At 42.8% G+C, this 19722-nt stretch overlaps 1 protein-coding gene across 4 annotated transcripts in view; it reads left to right on the top strand.

Annotated features, from left to right (window-relative positions):
- Positions 1-1037: 1037 nt before the first annotated feature.
- The window catches only part of Taf1b (TATA-box binding protein associated factor, RNA polymerase I subunit B), a 64118-nt gene continuing 45433 nt past the window's right edge, over positions 1038-19722 (top strand). For 2 of the 4 annotated variants that reach the window (XM_057781976.1, XM_057781968.1), the window contains exons 1-6: positions 1038-1153; positions 2774-2872; positions 7906-7993; positions 14495-14592; positions 15001-15096; positions 18855-19005. In XM_057781976.1, coding sequence (XP_057637959.1) covers positions 1136-1153; positions 2774-2872; positions 7906-7993; positions 14495-14592; positions 15001-15096; positions 18855-19005 — 550 coding nt within the window. In that variant the 5' untranslated portion in view covers positions 1038-1135. Of the gene's footprint in view, positions 1154-2773; positions 2873-7905; positions 7994-14494; positions 14593-15000; positions 15097-18854; positions 19006-19722 lie in introns of those variants that run through there. The other 2 variants (XM_057781984.1, XM_057781993.1) reach the window with 2 other exon arrangements.

Genomic DNA, 19722 nt, shown 5'->3' with positions numbered 1-19722 from the left:
GTTTTCTAAAAAAAAAAAAAAAAGAGTCCCTTTTCTTTGAAAATTTTAAATATAACCAGAGAGTTAATCCCAGCAATTGGGAAGCAGAGATCAGTGGAAACTTTATCACCTAAAATCCATCTCAGCACTCATTTCTACCGACCCAGGATAGGATCTTTAGCCTTTAAAACAAATATAGCCAGGCAGTGGAGGTGTACAACTTTAATCCCAGCATTTGGGAGGTCGAGGCAGACGAATTTCTGCTGAGTTCCAGGATAGCCTGGTCTGCAAAGTGAGTTTCAGGACAGCCTGGGCTACACAGAGAAACCCTGTCTTGAAAAAACAAACAAACAAAAACAATGAAATAATAATAATCTTAAACGCCCAACTATAGTCTTGACGAAAGTGGAGAGTTACTTTGTTTATAGGTAAATCCCCAAAATTTAAAAGCGATTTTGATTTAAGGAATGAAGCAAAGAATTCGAGTGTTCAACGAAGGAACATACGAAATTTATCGAGACTTTATTATGTGAGATCTAACTATATTTACAGGTAAATATACAATTTTTACACAGGAGAAAGTGGAGGCACAAGAAAAAAAACCCCCATGATCTGCTACCTAGGTTGCAAGGTGGTGTAAAGCACCTGACAAACACACGCAAGGCTTTGGTTCTTAAGACCTGGAGAAGAAAAAAAATTCCAAATAGAAACCCAACTCTAACAATGTGTTCTCTACCTCAAACATTAGGAGAATATGTAAAAAAATGAGAAACCGGGAGGTGGTGGAGCATGCCTTTAATCCCAGCACTCGACAGCCAGAAGGAGGAGGATTTCTGTGATTTCAAAGGCCAGTCTGGTCTACGGAGCGCGTTCCCAGACAGCCAGGGCTACACAGAGAAACCCTGTCTCGACACATACTCCACCAAAAATAAATAAATAAGACACCTTCTCGTAGGTCTGAGCCAATTCTCAGGAGTCTGGCACCGTTCCTGCCTTGCCGGCCGGCAGCTCAAGACCCAGGCTTTGGCACAAAGGGCGGCACTGAAGACTAGCGGAACGCAAAGGTGGGGGCTGTGTTTCTGGACGGAGCACTCTCTCGCCTCTCCCGGAAGCGGCTCCCGCTGCCTTAGGTAACGGTGGCGGCGACCGAGCAGCGATGGATCTGGAGCAGGCGGTAAGGACCTAGAGGACCACATGGAGGTCCGACTCGGCGTTTCCCTAACTGAAAGAGCCTAGGGAGCCAAGCGGAGGAGGAGCAGCGCGAGGAGGAGGTGTCGGCGGGGGGGCGGTGACCCGCAGAGGGGGCGGGGCGGGGGCCACGCGGCCCGAAACCAGGCCACCTTCCCAAACGGGGCGGGGGCGGGTGGGTGGAGTGTTTATGCCCGTGGGGCGTGGGTCGGGAGAAGGATGAAGCCGTGGGGTTGTGGGATGGCCACCTCCATAGCTCACCCTCTCTGGAAGGGACCATCCAGCAAAACTCCCATTGACGCTAGGCTGGGGTGAGGAAGGGCAGGACCTGAACTTGGGATGCCTCCTGGGATGCCTCCAAGAAACCCGTATCAGTCTGTCCCGGGTACCGATTCCAAGACCCCTGCAGAGGACATTCCAGTGTGCTGTCTTAGTTAGGTTTTCTATTGCAGCAATAAAACACCATGACAAAAAAAAAAGCAAGTTGGGGAAGAAAGGGTTTATTTGGCTTACACTGCACATCATCTAAGGAAGTCAGGGCAGGAACTGGAGTCTGAAGCTGATGCAGAGGCCATGGAGTGGTGCTGCTTGCTGGCTTGCTCCCCATGGCTTGCTCAGCCTGCTTTCTTATAGAACCTAGGACCAGCAGCCCAGGGCTGACACCACTTACCGTGAGCTGGGCCCTTCCCCATCAAACACTAATTAAGAAACCCAATCTTATGGAGGCATTTTCTCTACTGGGCTTCCTCCTAAAATGACTTTAGGTTGTGGCAAGTTGACACAAACCTATCCAGCACATGTACCTATCTATACCTCATTGTTAAAGTGATCAAGATGTTGTTGAACTTCAAGTGACCTTTACATGATAGACGTATTCAGTTACGACCCATAAGTCAAAGGTTTAGGATCCAAGTCTCTGTGTGTGTGCACGTGCACGACGCGCACACTGGCAGAATAATGATAGAGGGTCTCATAGTAGACTCTCAGTATAATACCAATAAATGTTGTATGATGGATGGTTAAAGTTTAGAGAATAAGTTGATAAAACTGAAATTACAATCCACCATGATCCATCCATATAGACCATGGGTGAATCTTGTGCTCCTTTTCCTTAATGGAGACCCACAGCACACGGTTCCATATCTCATACACATACAGTCGATACCCTTGATAGCGCTGTCTAAATGCACCAGAACGTGCAACAGCCGCTTCTTGGTACATTTTCAGTGCTACCAAGGAAATGCCAACAGGGTTTCTACTCTTCCCATTTTTATTTTGCTTACATATGCTGGGTCATCTTTTTCTCCCTCACTGCTTCCAAGGAACTTTACTTGTTTCTTTGTTTCCGGTTTAGTCTTGTCTAGCTTTTCTTCTTGGTTCTCAGTCTGCATATTTTAGTAGCTTTGTGGAATAGTTACTGTGTTTCATACTACTAAAGAGACTGAATTTTTTATTTTTAGATAGTCCGATGTATTTTTAACTTTGTGATTTTTTTTTTCAATTTGGGGGATGAAATCACCAGGAATCCTAGAGGTAGAACTTAGAACCATGAGGTTTAAGATGCAGTGTACCGGCCTGACAGTCACAGGTTTTCTCTTTTCTACAGAAATCGTTCACAGACCGCTGTTCACAGTGCGCTGCTGTCTCCTGGGGCCTTACCGATGAAGGGAAATACTATTGCACTTCCTGCCACAATGTCACAGATGTAAGTAACATGCCACTCATGAATATGCTTATACTTTTAAAATGGCAGTTTCAGCCTGGTGCGTGGCCTGGCTCCTAAAAATGGATCTGTTTTCTTACTCATTCAATGGCCAAATTCCAAGAATAGAACCAGTCTTCAAAAGTACAGTCTTGGATTAAGAACCTTGCAAATTAGATGGGAGATGAAAATTTAAAATTATATCAAGCCCCTGGGCAGTGGTGGTACACGCCTTTAATCCCCACTCTTGCCTGAGGCAGGTGATTCTCTGAATTTGAGGTCAACCTGGTCTACAGAGTGAGTTCCAGGACAGCCAGGGCTACACAGAGAAACTCTGTCTCAAAAAATTATATGTGTTTAGCTACATTTATAAATGAATATTACATATAGCCTGTACATGTATGGATATATCAAACATTACACTTGAGAGAAGTTTTTAGTTTTTAATGTGTTGCACTAGTGTAGAGATTTGGATGTGAGGTGATGGGGGCTTATCTCTGTAGTTCCTTTAAGAGTACCAAGTACTTTCTCATATTTTATGTAGTCCCTACTTCACAACAACCTGTGACATACAGTGTTATGCCTAGACAGCAAGTAAAGCTCATCAGTCGAATTTGTGGTTTTGTTGTTTTTGTTTTTTGTTTTAAGACACAGTCTTACTCTGTAGACTAGGCTGGGCTCCAACTCAGAGACCCGAAAGAGCTGGGACTGAAGGCCTTTGCCTGATACCTGGCACCGGTTGAGCTAGTTCACTAACACACAGGAGTGCAGAGACTTGAGGTGGGACTTGAACCTCAGTTTTCTAACTCTTGGGTTCATTTCACCCCATCACCCCTGTTTTCTAACTAGAGAGTGTCACTCTGCACTGTTAACCTTGGTAAATGAGGCCATCTTCACACTAAAGTTCTAGGTCTTATTTTGGCAAGCATACTCTTCTAATTCAGCCACAGTAATCACAGCGTGGACAGCCTGCTGCTGGACCAGCTAAGCATGTCAGAACTGTTCTCCATAGGACAGGATTTGCTGGAAGTGCAGAGCCAGGAAGGAACAGGTGCTGCCTTCACTGCTTGGTCAGAAAGGCTAGTTGGAGCTAAAGAGAGACAGTGTCCCAACATTGAGTGTGGTGGGGGCCTGACTTGCCTTCCTAAGTCAGTGTTACAACTAAAAATCTGGGCACAAGATGTGAAACAAACAAAACCCTTAAGAAGCATAGATAATTTAGGTGACTACTCAGTTATGCAAGTGCTTTTCTCTTATAAAAAGGTATGTCTATATGTGTGAGTGCAGGTTCCTGTGGCGTCCAGAAGAGGGAGCTTGTGAGCAGCCTGACATAGGTGTGGAAACCCAAGGGTCCTTTGCAGGACCTGCACATGCACTTAGCCCTGGGCTGTCTCTAGTCCCACACAAGTGTGTTTCCTTGAGATGACTTATTCAGTCGACAGCTCAGATGCTTGTTTGTATCTCTGTTAGTCAGGCAGGATATTAATAAGATAGACACTTAACCGAGAAAGAACACTGGGGAATGACTGAGCGCTAATCTCCTTGATGATGGCGATGGTCTCATGGAGACATGTCTCATCAAGATGCGTAAATACTCGTGTACACAGATATATCAGATTAGACACTTGAAACCTGTGCAGTTTGTCTCTCCTTTGATGCTTGCTGAGGCGCCAGTGGTTTAGTCACTCTTAATTTTGTACTGTTGTCCAGATGTAAATATAGTGGAGGAGCAGAATGTCACGACGGAAGAGTTGCCATTTGCAGGTGGAGTCAGGGCCTATTTTTATACAAACTGAACAATCGTAACTAATGACTTCGTTTATTTCTATCTTTGATGCTTCTTGGTTCTTTCTGTTTAAATCTACTACCATCATTTTTAGTTTGAAAGAATATAATATTACTACCTAGTTTCATATTTAAGACTCTCAACCCAACCGGGCGGTGGTGGCGCACGCCTTTAATCCCAGCAGTTGGGAGAGGCAGGCGGATCTCTGTGAGTTCGAGACCAGCCTGGTCTACAAGAGCTAGTTCCAGGACAGGCTCCAAAGCCAAAGAGAAACCCTGTCTTGAAACAAAACAAAACCATAAAACAAACAAAAAGACTTTCAACCTAATGGAATAATGTACAATCCTTGAAGGTGGGTGATATTTCTTTTTCCTACTGTGTATGGGGATGACCTAATGCCTTCTGTATGCTAGGCATGTGCCATACTAGTTATATCCCTGGTCTCTACATGTTTTTGTGAAAGGCCCTGAACCTCAGAGTCTTCCCTTCATACAATAGGCAAACTTCTGTGTGTACAACTTCCATTGTTATGTTGGCTTTACACTAATCCAGTCATATTCAGCTCATAGAATAGTATACAGCTGGTGCACCCTAGGGTTGTGTGGTGTGGAGGTGTTGATTCAGTGGGTGAAGAAATGACCAATGAGTCAGTGTGCTGTAACAAGTGGAAGCTCCTTGCCCTTCCCTCAGTTTGTTGTGCCTGATTCTTCAAGCTCTTGGCACGGAGAACAATTCCAGCAAAGTCTTCTGGTTAGAAAGCGTTGTCCTTGGTGTGTTTTAGTCAGGACAGAGAATGTAAGGTCCTTAATCTCGCCAGTATAGACACCATATATTGTTTGCAAGTTCTTAAGTATTTAATAAAAGTATGGGCTCAAATTATGAGTTTAATAGATTTTATAAGAACAATGCGTGATCATAGTAGGAAATGGAAAACTATGCAAATGAAAGCAAAAATCACTAATATTCTCAGTATTCATTCAGCAGCTTCCAGTCAGTCTTTTGTTTGCTTGTGTGTGGAAAGGAAAAGGGAGACTTGTGAATACCACCAAGTCCTTTGTCTTGATGGTTTTTACTGTGTTATCCTAAATATTGCAGATTAGTATTAGGTGTGTAAATAATCCACAGTCTAACCATTCAGTCAGCTGATGATAGCTTCATGGGGATGTTCAGCCTTCCCTGCTTTGCATTAGTTGTTTATATCCTAAATAGCTCAGGGTGAAGCCCCTCCCACCACTTTGTTTTACCTGTCTTTTCTCAATAACTGCTTTAGTGGAGTTTTTTTTTTTTTTTTGTGTGTGTGTGTGTGTGTGGCATGTCTTACCTTCTCACTTTAGCCAGCTTAGTATATCATATTGTTTGAAAATTAGAGAGACTACAGTCCAGAAATCCTAATGTTAGAAGCATGTCTCTTATAATGTTTGAGACAGGGTCTCATGTAGCCCAGGCTGGCTTTTGAGTGTTGAACCTAGGGCTAGGGCATGTTAGGCAAGCATTTTACCAACTGGGTTACATCTCAGCCTGTGCGTTTTATTATTTATTGTTTTTATTGAGCTACACATTTTCCTCCACTCATCTCTCTTCTTCCATTCATCCCTTCTACTCTCTCCTGTGACCCCCACACTCCCAATTTACTCAAAGGAGATCTTGTCTTTTTCTCCTTCCTATGTAGATCCATGTGTGTCTCTCTTAGGTTCCTCTTTGTTGTCTAGGTTTTCTGGGATTGTGAATTATAGGTTGGTTTTCTTTGCTTTATGTCTAAAAGCCACTTATGAGTGACTACATAATATATTTGTCTTTCTGGGCCAGGGTTACCTCACTCAATTTTTTTTTCTAGATCCATCCATTTTCCTGCATATTTCAAGATGTTTTTATTTTTTACCGCTGTGTAATACTCCATTGTGTAAATGTACCACATTTTCTTTCCATTCTTCAATTGAGGGACATCTAGGTTGTTTCCAGGTTCTGGCTATTATGAATAATGCTGCTATGAACATAGTTGAGCACATGTCCTTGTGATATGATTGTCTTTTGGATATATACCCAAAAGTGATATTGCTGGGTCTTACCTTTTATTCTTTTTGAGATTCATTCTTCTGGTGTGGTATAGCATAGGATTCCAGTACTTGGGGCAAGGCAACCACAAATTTGAGGCTTTTCCAGGCTATCTGGAAGCATACCCCCACCTCAGCAACCCCCAAAAGATAAGCTTCATTCTCAATCTTTAAATTTATAAAAAATATAGTAATGCCAAAATTTTGACTTTTCTTTAGAAATAAGACTCTGTTTTGTTTTTGGATGTAAGAAGATCAATCTGAGATAATTGCTGTTGACAACATTCGTCACTGATCAGTTTGTTATGAGTGTTACTAACCATTACCATTCTAAAATTCTGTTTTATTGAAAATAAAAAGTAGTGCTTTTATTTTTTTATTTTATTTTTTCAGACAGGCTCTTACTTTGTAACCTTGTCTGGCCTGGAACTCACTATATAGACCAGGCTGGCCCTGCTTTTCAAGAAGGAGGAGTCTGTGTGTTGGTGGGGCACCAGCAGTCTCACTGAGTTAGTAATTGCCTGGTTGTTTGGCTCTTGTTGTTGTTTGCTTTGAGGGAGGGTCTGCGTAGCACACACTGGCCTTAAACTCCTGATTTTCCTGCCTTCACCTCCTAAATCCAGGATTATGGGTGCATGCCACTTTCCCTAACCATAAATTGTTCTAATGCTAAAATGTATTTTTAATGGATAAAAAAATTGAATATATTTTATTCTTGGTCTGTTTTGAAAAGCTAATATATTGTTCCCCTTATTTTTAAAAAATTAAATTTACTTTTTAATACTTTTGTTTTGTTTTTGTTTTCTAGATAGGATCTCTCTGTGTAACGCTGGCTGTCCTGGAACTCACTCTGTAGACCAGGCTAACCTCAAATTCACAGAGATCCGTCTGCCTCTGCCTCCCAAATGCTGAGATTAAAGGTGTGCACCACCATGCTCAGTTTTTTAAATTAATATTTAATTAAAATATAATTACATCATTTAAAGTAAAAGTGTATTTGTTTGGTTGCTGTGTGCTGGCTCTTTTAGAAACTGAAACATTTTATGTGAAAAAGCAGCATAAAGATTAACTAGCATAGTATGGCTTCACTGTCATTTGCCTAGTCTCTCTCTGTTTCCAGACACTTCCCAGAGCATGCTGGGAATCTGCTTCAGGGGCTTAGAGCTCTCTTTTCTTCACTGTCTGTTTTTTTCCTGCAGCGGTCTGAGGAAGTTGTGAGCACTGCAGTTATTCCCAACACCAAGATCAACTCCATCAGCAGGGGGCTGAGGAAGAGAAGCAGGCATGGTGAGCACCCGCACTGCCAGGTTCTCCTCACATTTTCCTTCACGCTTTGAGGACACAAAATAGATTTTTTTTTTTTTTTTGAGACAGTGTTTCTCTGTGTAACAACCCTAGCTGTCCCGGAACTAGCTCTTGTAGACCAGGCTGGCCTTGAACTCACAGAGATCTGCCTGCCTCCGCCTCTCGAGTGCTGGGATTAAATGCATGCACCACCACTGCACGGCCTACAAAATGAAATTTTAAATAAATTCCAGACAAAATGTCAACATTTTAAGCAGAAAGCCCAAACTCGAGTTGAAGTTACGGCTGGTGGTAAAATTCGAAGCGAGTGCATTGCAGCACATGTTGGTAAGCCACTCTTCAGGTGGGCAGTGGGCGTGCAGGAGGTGGTACCCATGCTGCTGTCCTGCTCTGCTGGTGGGCATCCTGTCTGTGCCGTCACCAGAATGTCACTTTCTGAAATGATTCAGCTATGGCTTGTCATTAGGCAAGTTAAACATTATATCCAACTTTTAAAACACCATTTCTCACATTGAATTTTGAATATGCCTTCTTAAAATAGGGAAGATTAATTTTCCCTAAAATGGCTATAGCGTAGCTATGGATCCAGTGAGCCCTAACCATGGGCCGTCATGGAGAAGGGTTGGGAACATTTGGCTGGTGATTTGTATTTTGTGACTAACTAGGACCAGATAGATTTTTAAGACAGAAACCACCAACCTAATGATGACAGTAAACAGTTCTACAGAAAGTAGCTATAAAGGCAGACATACAAATATATTTGTGTATGCATGTATATAAACATACATATAGACATACATGACATACTTATATTGACATTCTTAGATGAGTATCAGACAGAATGCTGAAATATTAACACATTTTAAAAAGCAACTTAAAGATTATTTTATGTATTATATGTATGTAGGTGTTTGTCTGCACGTATGTGATGTGGGATTCCCCTCTGTATGCTGTGAATACCATTGGTTAATAAAGAAACTGGCTTGGCCTGGTAGGGTACAGTAAAGCTAAGGGTGGTTGGGGGAGGGGACTAAACAAAATGCTAGGAGAAAGAAGGCGGAGTCAGGAGAAGCCATGTAACCCTGCTGGAGACAGACACCAGAACTTTACTTGCTAAGCCACAGCCTCGTGGCAATACACAGATTAATGGAGATGGGTTAATTTAAGATATGAGTTAGCCAGAAATATGTTTAAGCCATTGGCCAAACAGTATTGTAAATAATATGGTTTGTGTTATTATTTTGGGGCTGAGCAGCCGGGAACAAACAAGCGGCCTCCTACAACACATTTGTCTATGTACCATGTCTGTGTGTGTGCAGGCCAGTGTCTGTGTTGGACCCTCTGTGACTGGAGTTACAGAGGGCTGTGACCCACTCTTTAGGTGCTGGAAACCAAACCCAGGTCCTCTTTGAGAGCAGCGAATGTTCTTTATCACTGCACCGTTCATCTCTCCAGCCCAGTAGTGACTTTTTATAACCTAAAACCTGAATAATTTTTTTTTTTTTTTTTTTTTTTTTTTTTTTTTTTTGGTTTTTTCGAGACAGGGTTTCTCTGTGGTTTTGGAGCCTGTCCTGGCACTAGCTCTTGTAGACCAGGGTGGTCTCGAACTCACAGAGATCCGCCTGCCTCTGCCTCCCAAGTGCTGGGATTAAAGGCGTGCGCCACCACCGCCCGGCAACCTGAATAATTTTTATTCAGTTTTATCAGAGTAAAACTTGATTAATTGTTACTCATATATGTAAGTAGTTAAAATGTGTAGTTTGGGCTTAAATTGTCTACAGAACCTTGGACGCTCTGTTAGGTGTGTCTCATAGTCAAGGCGGTAGTCACTGGCACTTCACCTGTGAAAGGAGAGTAGCGCCCATTATTAGTTACAGCAGGCGCTTGTGGGTGGTATAAAACATCAGTGTCCAGGTTTATACGGCTGTGTGGGAGCCCTGTGCATACAGACAGCTCAAAGGGGTCAAACCCTCTTAACCTCTGGGTCATCAGAAACCACAAGCTTTTGGTTATCCGTGAGACTCTTTCCCGGAAGGATTGGACAGTCAGTGGGGACAAGGACATCCTGTGTTAATCTGGCGAGTGAAAGGAGTTTGAATCTTTGCTGTGTGCAGAGAAGTTACGTGGGAGTCAGGCAGACCTCAAAAGCCGTGTGAGAAGTTTGAATAGCATGCTTTTGAACACATTTCTGTATTTGTCCAGCAGCAGCAGATAAAGCACAAGGATCTTAACCACTGTGACATTTTTTCAGCTGATCATTACTGTAGTTAACATGTAATTCTGACTTCTTTGGCAGATTTTCATATGCCTTCTTAGGTTGTTGAATAGTCCATTTAAAATACTTAGGAGCTGGGAACATGGCCCCATCAGTGACCTACCTGACAAACAAAAGGACTGGAGGGCAGATCCCCAAAACTTATATAAGCTGCTAATGATGGCATGTGTCTGTAACCCCAGTATTGAAAGGAATAAGGCTGGTAGATGCTTGAAGCTTATTGGCCAGCCATCCTAGCCAAATCGGTAAGTTCTAGATTCACTAAGAGACCTCATGTTAAAAAGAAAAAAAAAAAAAAATAGAGGTGGAAGGACTGGAGAGATGACTCAGTGGTTAAGAGACTTGCTTTGTTGGGACCTTCATTCAGTTCCCAGCACTCATTGGTGGCTTACAACTGTCTAAAAAATGCATCATGTTCAAGGAAGACCTTGCCACTGATCATAGACCTACACATACCCGCACATAGCCACATACAGCCCACCTACATCTGTACATATACCAACAATTGTAAACACTGCACACAAAACCACACACACACATTTTAAAAGGGAAAAAAGTAAAATGTTTAGGACACATCTGGTACCTAGGTGTTGCAAGGAGAGCGAGTCCTTTGTTCCCATTGCCGGGCTAGCTTACACCCGAAATAATCACACACAAATTATATTAATTAAATCACTGTCTGGCCCATTATCTCTAGCCTCTTATTGGCTAACTCTCACATCTTGATTTAACCCATTTCTATCAATCTGTGTTCACCATGAGGTCATGGCTTACTGGGAAAGATTTAGCATGTCTGACCTGGTATCTCCATGGCAGCTCTCTCACTCTCCTTTTTTCCTCCCAGAATTCAGTTCTGTCTTCTCCGCATACCTAAGTTCTGCCCTATCAGGCCAAGCAGTTTCTTTATTAACCAATGAAAGCAACTCAACGACAGAAGGACCTCCTACACCATTTCCCCTTTTCTGTTTAAACAAAAAAGAAGGCTTTCACTTTAACATAGTAAAATTACATATAGCAAAGCAGTTATCAAGCAAGAATTACAGTTGCAATATTTATGTCTATTTTATCTTTTATCATAACAAAGGAAAACTATAACTATCTATTCTTCAGCTCTATCAAAGACTTCCGAAGGATATAATATTGCCTATGTAAACTGGAAGTGCATTATAAACAACTTCCAAAACTCTAGAATTGACAGAGACATCTTGCTGCCTAGACAGTCACCCAAAGTTATTCTGTACTGTTGGGGCATCCATCTTCAGTCTACAGGCCCATAGTATCCAGCAGACATTTTCATGAAGCAGGAAATTTCAAAGACAGTTTAGTCACTTTCTTCTGTGTCCTGCAGAATGTCTCGCAGACTCCATCATGAAACAGGAACCCCGAAAGACCATCTCACCTTTAGGCAAGTTCAGCAGTCCTCTCTCTGTGGGCACTGCCTGTCCAGTGAAGCAGTCCAGGCAAGAGCAGTTTCTTGCCCAAATGGCTAGCAGACTCCATAAGGAGCCTCTTCAATGCCTATCTTCATCTTGAAGTAGATTGGTGCTTCCAGGAGCAGACGTGTCTCATTGTCATGAAAAGCCTTAAGTTATTAAAACATTTTAAATGCCATATTCTGTAGTCTTTGAAAGATATGAAGAAAGCCTATCTAACTGAAATCTATCTCTATGTAGCTAGAAAATCTAACATGAGTACAAGCTTGACTATTATCAATGATTATCCATTAACAACCTATATTTCCTAATTATACATTACATTTTAAATGAACTACACAATCACAATACCTTAATCAAGAGCAGAAATATACATATAACAAGATTGACCTTAAATTTATATCAATAAATCAAAATCCATACTAATGAAAATTATTCATATCTATATCATATCCCTCTTTAAATGTAAAAAAACAGTTATAAGCAATATAATTTTTTCTCTCCAAACTGCTTCGCGCTGTATGGGGCGCTGTTAATCAGGTGCTTTTTGGTTTATCCTTTGTGTCAGGGTCATCTCAGTCAGCAGCTGGGTGAAGTAATTTTCTGAGGGTGTTTACAGCAACCTTTCAGGAGGGCGTGGTTTATCATTCCATATGGGTCTAGAAGCAATCCACAGGGTCTCATCTTCTGTGAAAACAAAAGAACCTCTTTTCCAAAGCATCATATCCTTAGACTCAAATTCTGAAGTCTTAATACCTTTATAATATACATGTTAGATTAGCTTAGCAGCACATACAATGAAAAGTCTCTCTGTACTTAGCTCCTTCACAGTCAAAAAATTTAAAGAAAACAACAATATACAGAATCCAGACTCTCTCTGGATTTTCCATTTTTACGTGGCTTATTTTCTTTATTTCTCTTAATCTATAACTATCTGTACTCTGTCTCTTTAAAGACTTTACCCCCTTTTTTAAAGCACTAACTTTTTTATGACTTTTTATACTTTTTCTTTTCTCTCCCAAGCCTACATACATTTATTTAACACTGTGACCCTTTTAGAGGTCGTTTATGTCTGATTCTGTCCTTATTACATTGTCTGTAGTTCTCTACTGTCTAGAAGAGCTTTTAAAATGTTAAACAGCTTGGTTGCAGCTGCGCTGTATGCTCCACCTCTCTCCAATTTCAAAATGGTGTTCGTACCATTTCTGCTAGCTCTGGGACCGCCAGGTAGGAGCTGCGCTCAGCACTTTAACTCTGAGAATGAGCGAGCAACACGTAAAATCTTTTTATCTGAGTTACATCCAAATCTGCCATGCAGAGCACTGCGCAGCATGGAAACATCAATACATCAAATACAGAAGGACCTCCTACACCACCTAGGCACCAGTGTGTACTAGACTCCTTATTTTCAGTTTCTCTATAACCTAGAACCATTTTCACAAAAGCAGAATGCCACTTGGAGTTTATTTTCTTTTTTTTTTGTTTGTTTTTTTTTTTGTTGTTGTTTTTTTTGGTTTTTCGAGACAGGGTTTCTCTGTGGTTTTGGAGCCTGTCCTGGAACTGGCTCTTGTAGACCAGGCTGGTCTCGAACTCACAGAGATCCGCCTGCCTCTGCCTCCCAAGTGCTGGGATTAAAGGCATGCGCCACCACCGCCCAGCAGAGTTTATTTTCTTTAAAATGTCTATTGCCCATTCTGCACATCAGTTCTTGGTTCTTGTCACTTACATTTGTTGATCAAAATATGTGTTGAAATGGAGCAGAAAATTGGTAGAAGCAGTGGCCAAGTATTTCAACATAGCAATATTTTGAGCATTGTAAAACACATTAGAAAGCTTAAATCTCACTGGGTGTGGTGGGAAAGCCTTTAATCCTAGCACTCAGGAGGCAGAGGTAGGCAGAGCTCTGTGAGTTCCATACCAGCCTGCATATTGAGTTGCAGGATAGCCAGGGCTACATAGTAAGACCCTGTTCAAAATCAAAACAACTAAAAACAAAAACAAACAGAAACCCCAAACAAACGTAAATTTCACCTGTTTATTTTTTAAATATGCTAACTAGTAAGTTTTCTGCCTTTATGGTAGATAATTGAAAACAATTCAATATGTTAACAGAATGCTTACTTTTGTTAAATATAAACATATACAAATATATCAAGAATATATCAGATTGGAAAAAAATATAGATAGAACCTGTTCACAGCTGGATATGGTAGTGGATGTCTGTGCTCCTGGCACTTAGGAGGAAGAGACAGACCTGGGGAGACTGGTACACGATTGAGACCTGCCTGGTCTGCATACATATCAAGTTCTGGGCTGGACAGAGTCACACAGTGAGACCTAATTTAAAACGAAACAAACATAAAAGCAAACAAATAAAAACGAGCTAGAGAGATGGCTCAGAAGTTGGAAGCCCTGGCTGCTTTTCCTGTGCTTCATTCCCAGCACCCACCCACATGGCAGCTCATAACCGTTCCAGTTCCAGGGGTCTGACACCCTCACAGACACACATGCAGGCATGCATAGATAGATAGATAGATAGATAGATAGATAGATAGATAGATAGATAGATAGATAGATAGATAGGAAGGATAGATAGATCATTTAGAAAAAGACAAAGTACACACACCACATGTAGACACACACACACAAAGAAAGAATAGACTATTTGAGACACAGAAATAGTCTTTTGGCATATGTAAGCAGAAATTGCATTATATAGAGGAGCCATAGTAAGTTAGGAATGTATGCATCTAAAGCTTTTTATCTGTTCTTCAGAGAAAGGCTGGGATTGGTATGTGTGTGAAGGTTTTCAGTGCATACTTTACCACCAGGCGGAGGCCCTGAAGACCCTCGGAGTAGGCCCAGAGCTAAAGGTAAGTCATATGTGTCTAGATGTTGGCTCCTTGTTGTTTGAAGTGTGAGATTTGCGTAGACCTGGGGAGGAATCCACAGGAAGAGCCAGGCTCTGGCCCTGACTAGAAGTGTAGTCCTGGATAAATTGTTTCCTTTCTGTGACCCAGACTGTGTAAAAGAATAGGCTCTGTGGTGATCTTAATGTCTGTCTATCCCTTCCCCTAACTCCAAGGACTATGTTTAGTCTCCCGCACTGAGAAACAAAGTGAAGCATTCATTGATTCAGTGTCCCCATGTACCTGATTAGGGAAAGCAGGTGAGAAGGCGTTTGATTGGAGGAGACCTGCACAGGAGGACAGCATGTGTGGTAGAGATGTGACTGTGTTTGCCATCATGATGACGCACCCCTTGCTTCCATTCTACCTTAGGACAAAGTTTTACACAATTTTTGGAAGCGTTATCTTCAGAAGAGCAAGCAGGCCTATTGTAAAAACCCGGTTCGTACAAGCAGAAAGAAAGCCAAGGTGAGCCGTGGAGCAAAATCTGCCCGTATGGCAGACAGAGGTGCTGTGTGTGGCTTCTTGTCTGACTGTGGTCCGTGTTTATAGGTTTTTGGGGAAGAGGCTTCTGGTGCAATCTGGAATGATCCCGACTTCACAATGAATTGTGGCTGTTTATTAAATCATTTGGAACATTCAGGCATTTAAAGTTCAGCTTCCTTTTTAAAGTTTTTTTGTTTTTTGTTTTTTGTTTTTTTTTTTGAGTCAGGATCTTACTCCATAGTCCAGGCTAGCCTTGTACTCCAGGTAATCCACCTGCCTCAGCTTTTCAAGTGCTAGGTGTACAGCCACAACATCCAGCTCATTCAGAACTTTCCAGAATGTCTTACTTGTTTTGCAGTGTTGTGGTCAAACTCAGAAGCTAGTAAATTACCAAGCCTCTGAGAGCTCCACCCCAAGACTAGAAGAATGGAGGCTCTTGAGGGACTCCTGTCATGTATGTGGGGTTGGCTTGTCTTATTTTTTGTTGTTGTTGTTGTTAGAATTTTTTGCATATGTTATTCCTATTATTATTATCAGTAGTAGTATTACTGTTTTTTGAGAAGGGACCTTATTATTTATCCCTGACTGACGTTAAACTCACAGAGATCCACTGCCTCTGCCTCCCAAGTGCCATGATTAAAGGCGTGTGCCATCACCTGGCTTATTTTGTTTGATTTTGAAATAGGGTCAGCTGGGCGGTGGTGGCGCACGCCTTTAATCCCAGCACTCGGGAGGCAGAGGCAAGAGGATCTCTGGGAGTTCGAGGCCAGCCTGGTCTACAAGAGCTAGTTCCGGGACAGACACCAAAGCTACAGAGAAACCCTGTCTCAAAAAACCAAAACCAAAAAAAAAAAAAGAAAAGAAATAGGGTCTTATGTATCCCAGACCAGATTTGTTTTGTAGTCAAGGACGGCCTTGACTTGCCTCCACCTCCCAAATGCTAAAGTAACAGACATTAAGTTATGGTGCCCTGTTTATGTGTAGAGGACCAAGCCAAGGGCTTTGTGCATGCCAGGCAAGCAGTCTACCACATCCCTAAGCCCTGCTCATGTCCTTCCTTTGACTTGACATTCCTGCTTGCTTATCCAGCTCCCTTCTTGTCTGTCTTAGAAGCTTTGAAGTGAAGTCAGGCCACCTATTAGAGCCGCTCTGTCTGTGAGCAGTTTGTTCTGATGTTCTTTAGACGTGTGCTATGGTACCTTTTCCTTGGAATTGAGAACAGTTCCGTTGCAGACAAAGGCAAGTGTCCCAACCACAGACTTGTCCCATGAGTGGTTGCTACCCTCCAGGGCTAAGATGAGATTCTAAGCCATTGACTCAGGTGTGGTAGGAACTTGGGAGCTTGGCCCAGCATTTCCTTGTTTGGTCGGGTCCTCATAGATCTGTATGCAAAGGTCAGTGATCAAGGACTGAGAGTCCTGGTCCAGATGAAAGGAATAGGCTACAGAGGTGAGCGAGGCAGTGCCCCCAAGCTGCACATGCATCCTCCATGACTAGGGTAGACCTGGGGCTGAGGTTAGTCAAACCACGCTGACAGAACTTAGGGAAATGACCTAGGGAATGACTCTCTCATACAGGAGATGATAAGCTTCAAACAACTCCTGAAAGGTAGTTTGAATTAACTGGAAAAAAGAGACATTTTATGATCATAGAGTTATGGGATGCTAGCCTGTCTGGATATATGAGTCACATGCTTGTCCAGAAAAGCAAAAGATGCTGTATGGTTTTATGGTGACTCTTTAAAAGGAAAAAAGAAAAAGAGAATTACTTAAAGCAGTAAGGACATGATGTTCAAATCCCACACTTGGTGTTTTGTTTGTGGTTGTCTTTGTGTACTGTGATGTTGCCTAGTAGATAGAAAATAGGAATGAGAGTCTAGGGTTCTCTGTGACACTCTAATCTCTTTAGGTTAACTGAAAACTTAGAGACAAAAGTTTTGTTGGTGTGAGTAAACACCTGGGTAAACACTATCACACTAAACCCTGGTGAAGAAATAAGAAGTGAAATTGGAAGCTCATGGGTAAATATTATTTCTGTCTCACGAGTACAGCAATACTCCTTTTGAAAGGAAGAGAGAATTATATTTTAAAATAGAAACAGGCATGGGGTATAGCTCACAGACAGAACTTGCCTTGCAGTTAGTTCAATTCCATGGCTTCCATCCTCAGAGATACAGGCTTCTCAGTAAGTCTGCAGACGTGATCCTAGAGCTCTGGATGCAGCTGTTCCAAGAATTAGAGACGCCTGCATCAGAATCTTGTCCTACAACTTTCAAGCTATGGATAAACGGGAAATTTCCAGAACAAGCCAACAAATGTGTATAATGGAGCGCAGGAAGGGTGTTACGTAACTCAGAATGGCCAGGGGGACTTACCAGGGAGATGAGGGGTCTCTGAGAACTGGGATTAACATGAGGTGTAGAGGAGAAGAAATGCTGAACTTCAGGCCTCACTGGGACCAACAGGCCACACCTACATTTAGTGAGAGCCATCAGGCTGGGGCCTGGCAGTACATAGGAGATCCAAGCCTACATTTAGTGAGAGCCATCAGGCTGGGTCCCAGCAGTACACAGGAGACCCAAGCCTACATTTGGTGTGTGGCGTCAGGCTGGGTCCCAGCAGTGCACAGGAGACACAAGCCTACATTTGTGGTGTGGGTCAGGCTGGGGGCTGGCAATGCACAGGAGACACAAGCCTGCATTTGGTGTGTGGTGTCAGGCTGGGGCTTGCTAGTGCACAGGAGATGATGAGTAGGGCACTAGATGAGCTTTGGAGATAGAGCCAGGAGGATTTCTTGATGGACTAGAGGTGGGATATGGGAGGCAGGCATCCAGGATGACTACAAGGTTCTCAGCCTAAGCAGCTAGAAGGAAGGAGTCACTTTAAACTGAAAGGGCGGGTGGGACTGGGAGATCAGGAGTTGGGCATGGGCCGTGTTAAGTTGAGACAACTGTTAGACATCCATGAGGAATGTCATGTATGTAGTGAGACAGATGAGTCTGCAGTTGAAAAGACAGGAATTGCAAACTGTCACTGTGCATTATGGTCATCACATCTGAAATGTTCTTTATAAACAGGCCCCTCCCTGCTGTAGAGGCAAAGTCTCAGGCGGTCCTTACGGGCCTCAGACTCAGTAGGTAGCTGAGGATGACCTTGAACTTCTCATCTTCCTATCTCTCCCTCTTTTATGCTGAGATCATAGCATCCATTACCATAGTTTGTGCAGTGCTGGGGATTGAATCCAGGGCTTCATGCATAGTAGGCAAGCATTCTGCCTCTGAACTATAGCCTCTAACCAAGTCTTAGTTAGGGCATCTATTGCTGTGATAGAACATCATTGTCATTGTCAGCCAGCCCTTGCTGTGTAGTCAAAGACACCCTTGACTTGCTTCCACCTCCCAAGTGCTAGATTGACAGCCATAACTACGGTGCCCAGTTTATGTGCAGAGAACCAAGCCAAGGACTTTGTGCAAGCCAGGCAAGCAGTCTGTCAACTGGGCTTCATCTGCAAGCCCTGCATCTTCCATTCCTTTCTCTTGACAAGAGAAGCGCTCCTGGAAGCACCCACCTGGTGTGGGTGGGTGTGTTTGCGTGTGTGCATGGGTGTGTGCCAGCAGACTGTTTGCCCACTCGCCCTTGTTTGTAGCCCCTCTCCCAGAAGAACCATTCCCCAGGAAGGCCTATCACAAAAGCTAACCTTTACTCTCCAGCAGTTGTTTCTGTCTGTTATTTTATGGACAGGTATTGGAAGACAATCAGCAGAGTTCAGATTGGGCCAGTGAACTTGAGCTGCTAAGTGACACCTCCTATCCCCTTGAAAGTGGAGCAGAGTTCCAGTCTGAGCCCCAGATTCCAAAGCCCTTCCCTGTCACCAAAGCATCACCAAAGTCAGGTAAAGGAGAACCAGTCTGTGTAGAACCTTTCAGAGAGTCACTTATTTCTTATCTGTGTGTGTGCAAGAGTGTCCTTGTGTGACAGTCAGAGGACAGCTCATGGGAGGTGGTTCTTGGTTCTCTTCTTCTGTAGTGTGGGTCTCAGATCTCTAACTCAGCTTATCCATCTAACAGTGCACTGACTGCTGTCCTGATGTGTAGCCATGAGGCAAGCAGGCCTGCATTTTATCCCACCCGGCTCCCGCACGGCTAGCTTTACACCTGAAATAACAACACACAAATTGTATTCATTTAATCACTGCCTGGCCCATTATCTTCAGTCTCTTATTGGCTAACTATCACATACTGATCTAACCCATTTCTAATATTCTGTGTAGCACCACGTGGTGGCTTACCAGGAAGATTCTAACCTATGGCCGGAGCTTCATGGCGTCTACCTGTCTCTGCTTTCTTCCTCCTACCATTCTGTTCTGTCTTCCCCGCCTACCTGTGTTCTGACCTATCAAGCCAAGCAGTTTTCTTTATTAATTAACCAATGAAAGCAACAGATAGATAGAAGACCCTCCTACATCACTGATATTTTCAATGTTAACACCAGCATTGCATTTTAAGACTTACATAGTCCTGCCAGGTGTGGGGGTGTGTGCCTATAATCCCAGCACTTGGGAGGTAGAGGCATGAGAATCAGGAGTTTAAGATCAGCATTCCTTGAGACC

Source organism: Chionomys nivalis, chromosome 1 (assembly GCF_950005125.1).
Source record: "Chionomys nivalis chromosome 1, mChiNiv1.1, whole genome shotgun sequence".
Taxonomy (NCBI): domain Eukaryota; kingdom Metazoa; phylum Chordata; class Mammalia; order Rodentia; family Cricetidae; genus Chionomys; species Chionomys nivalis.
Note: the sequence above shows the minus strand (reverse complement) of the source record. Positions and strands in the feature narration are given on the sequence as shown.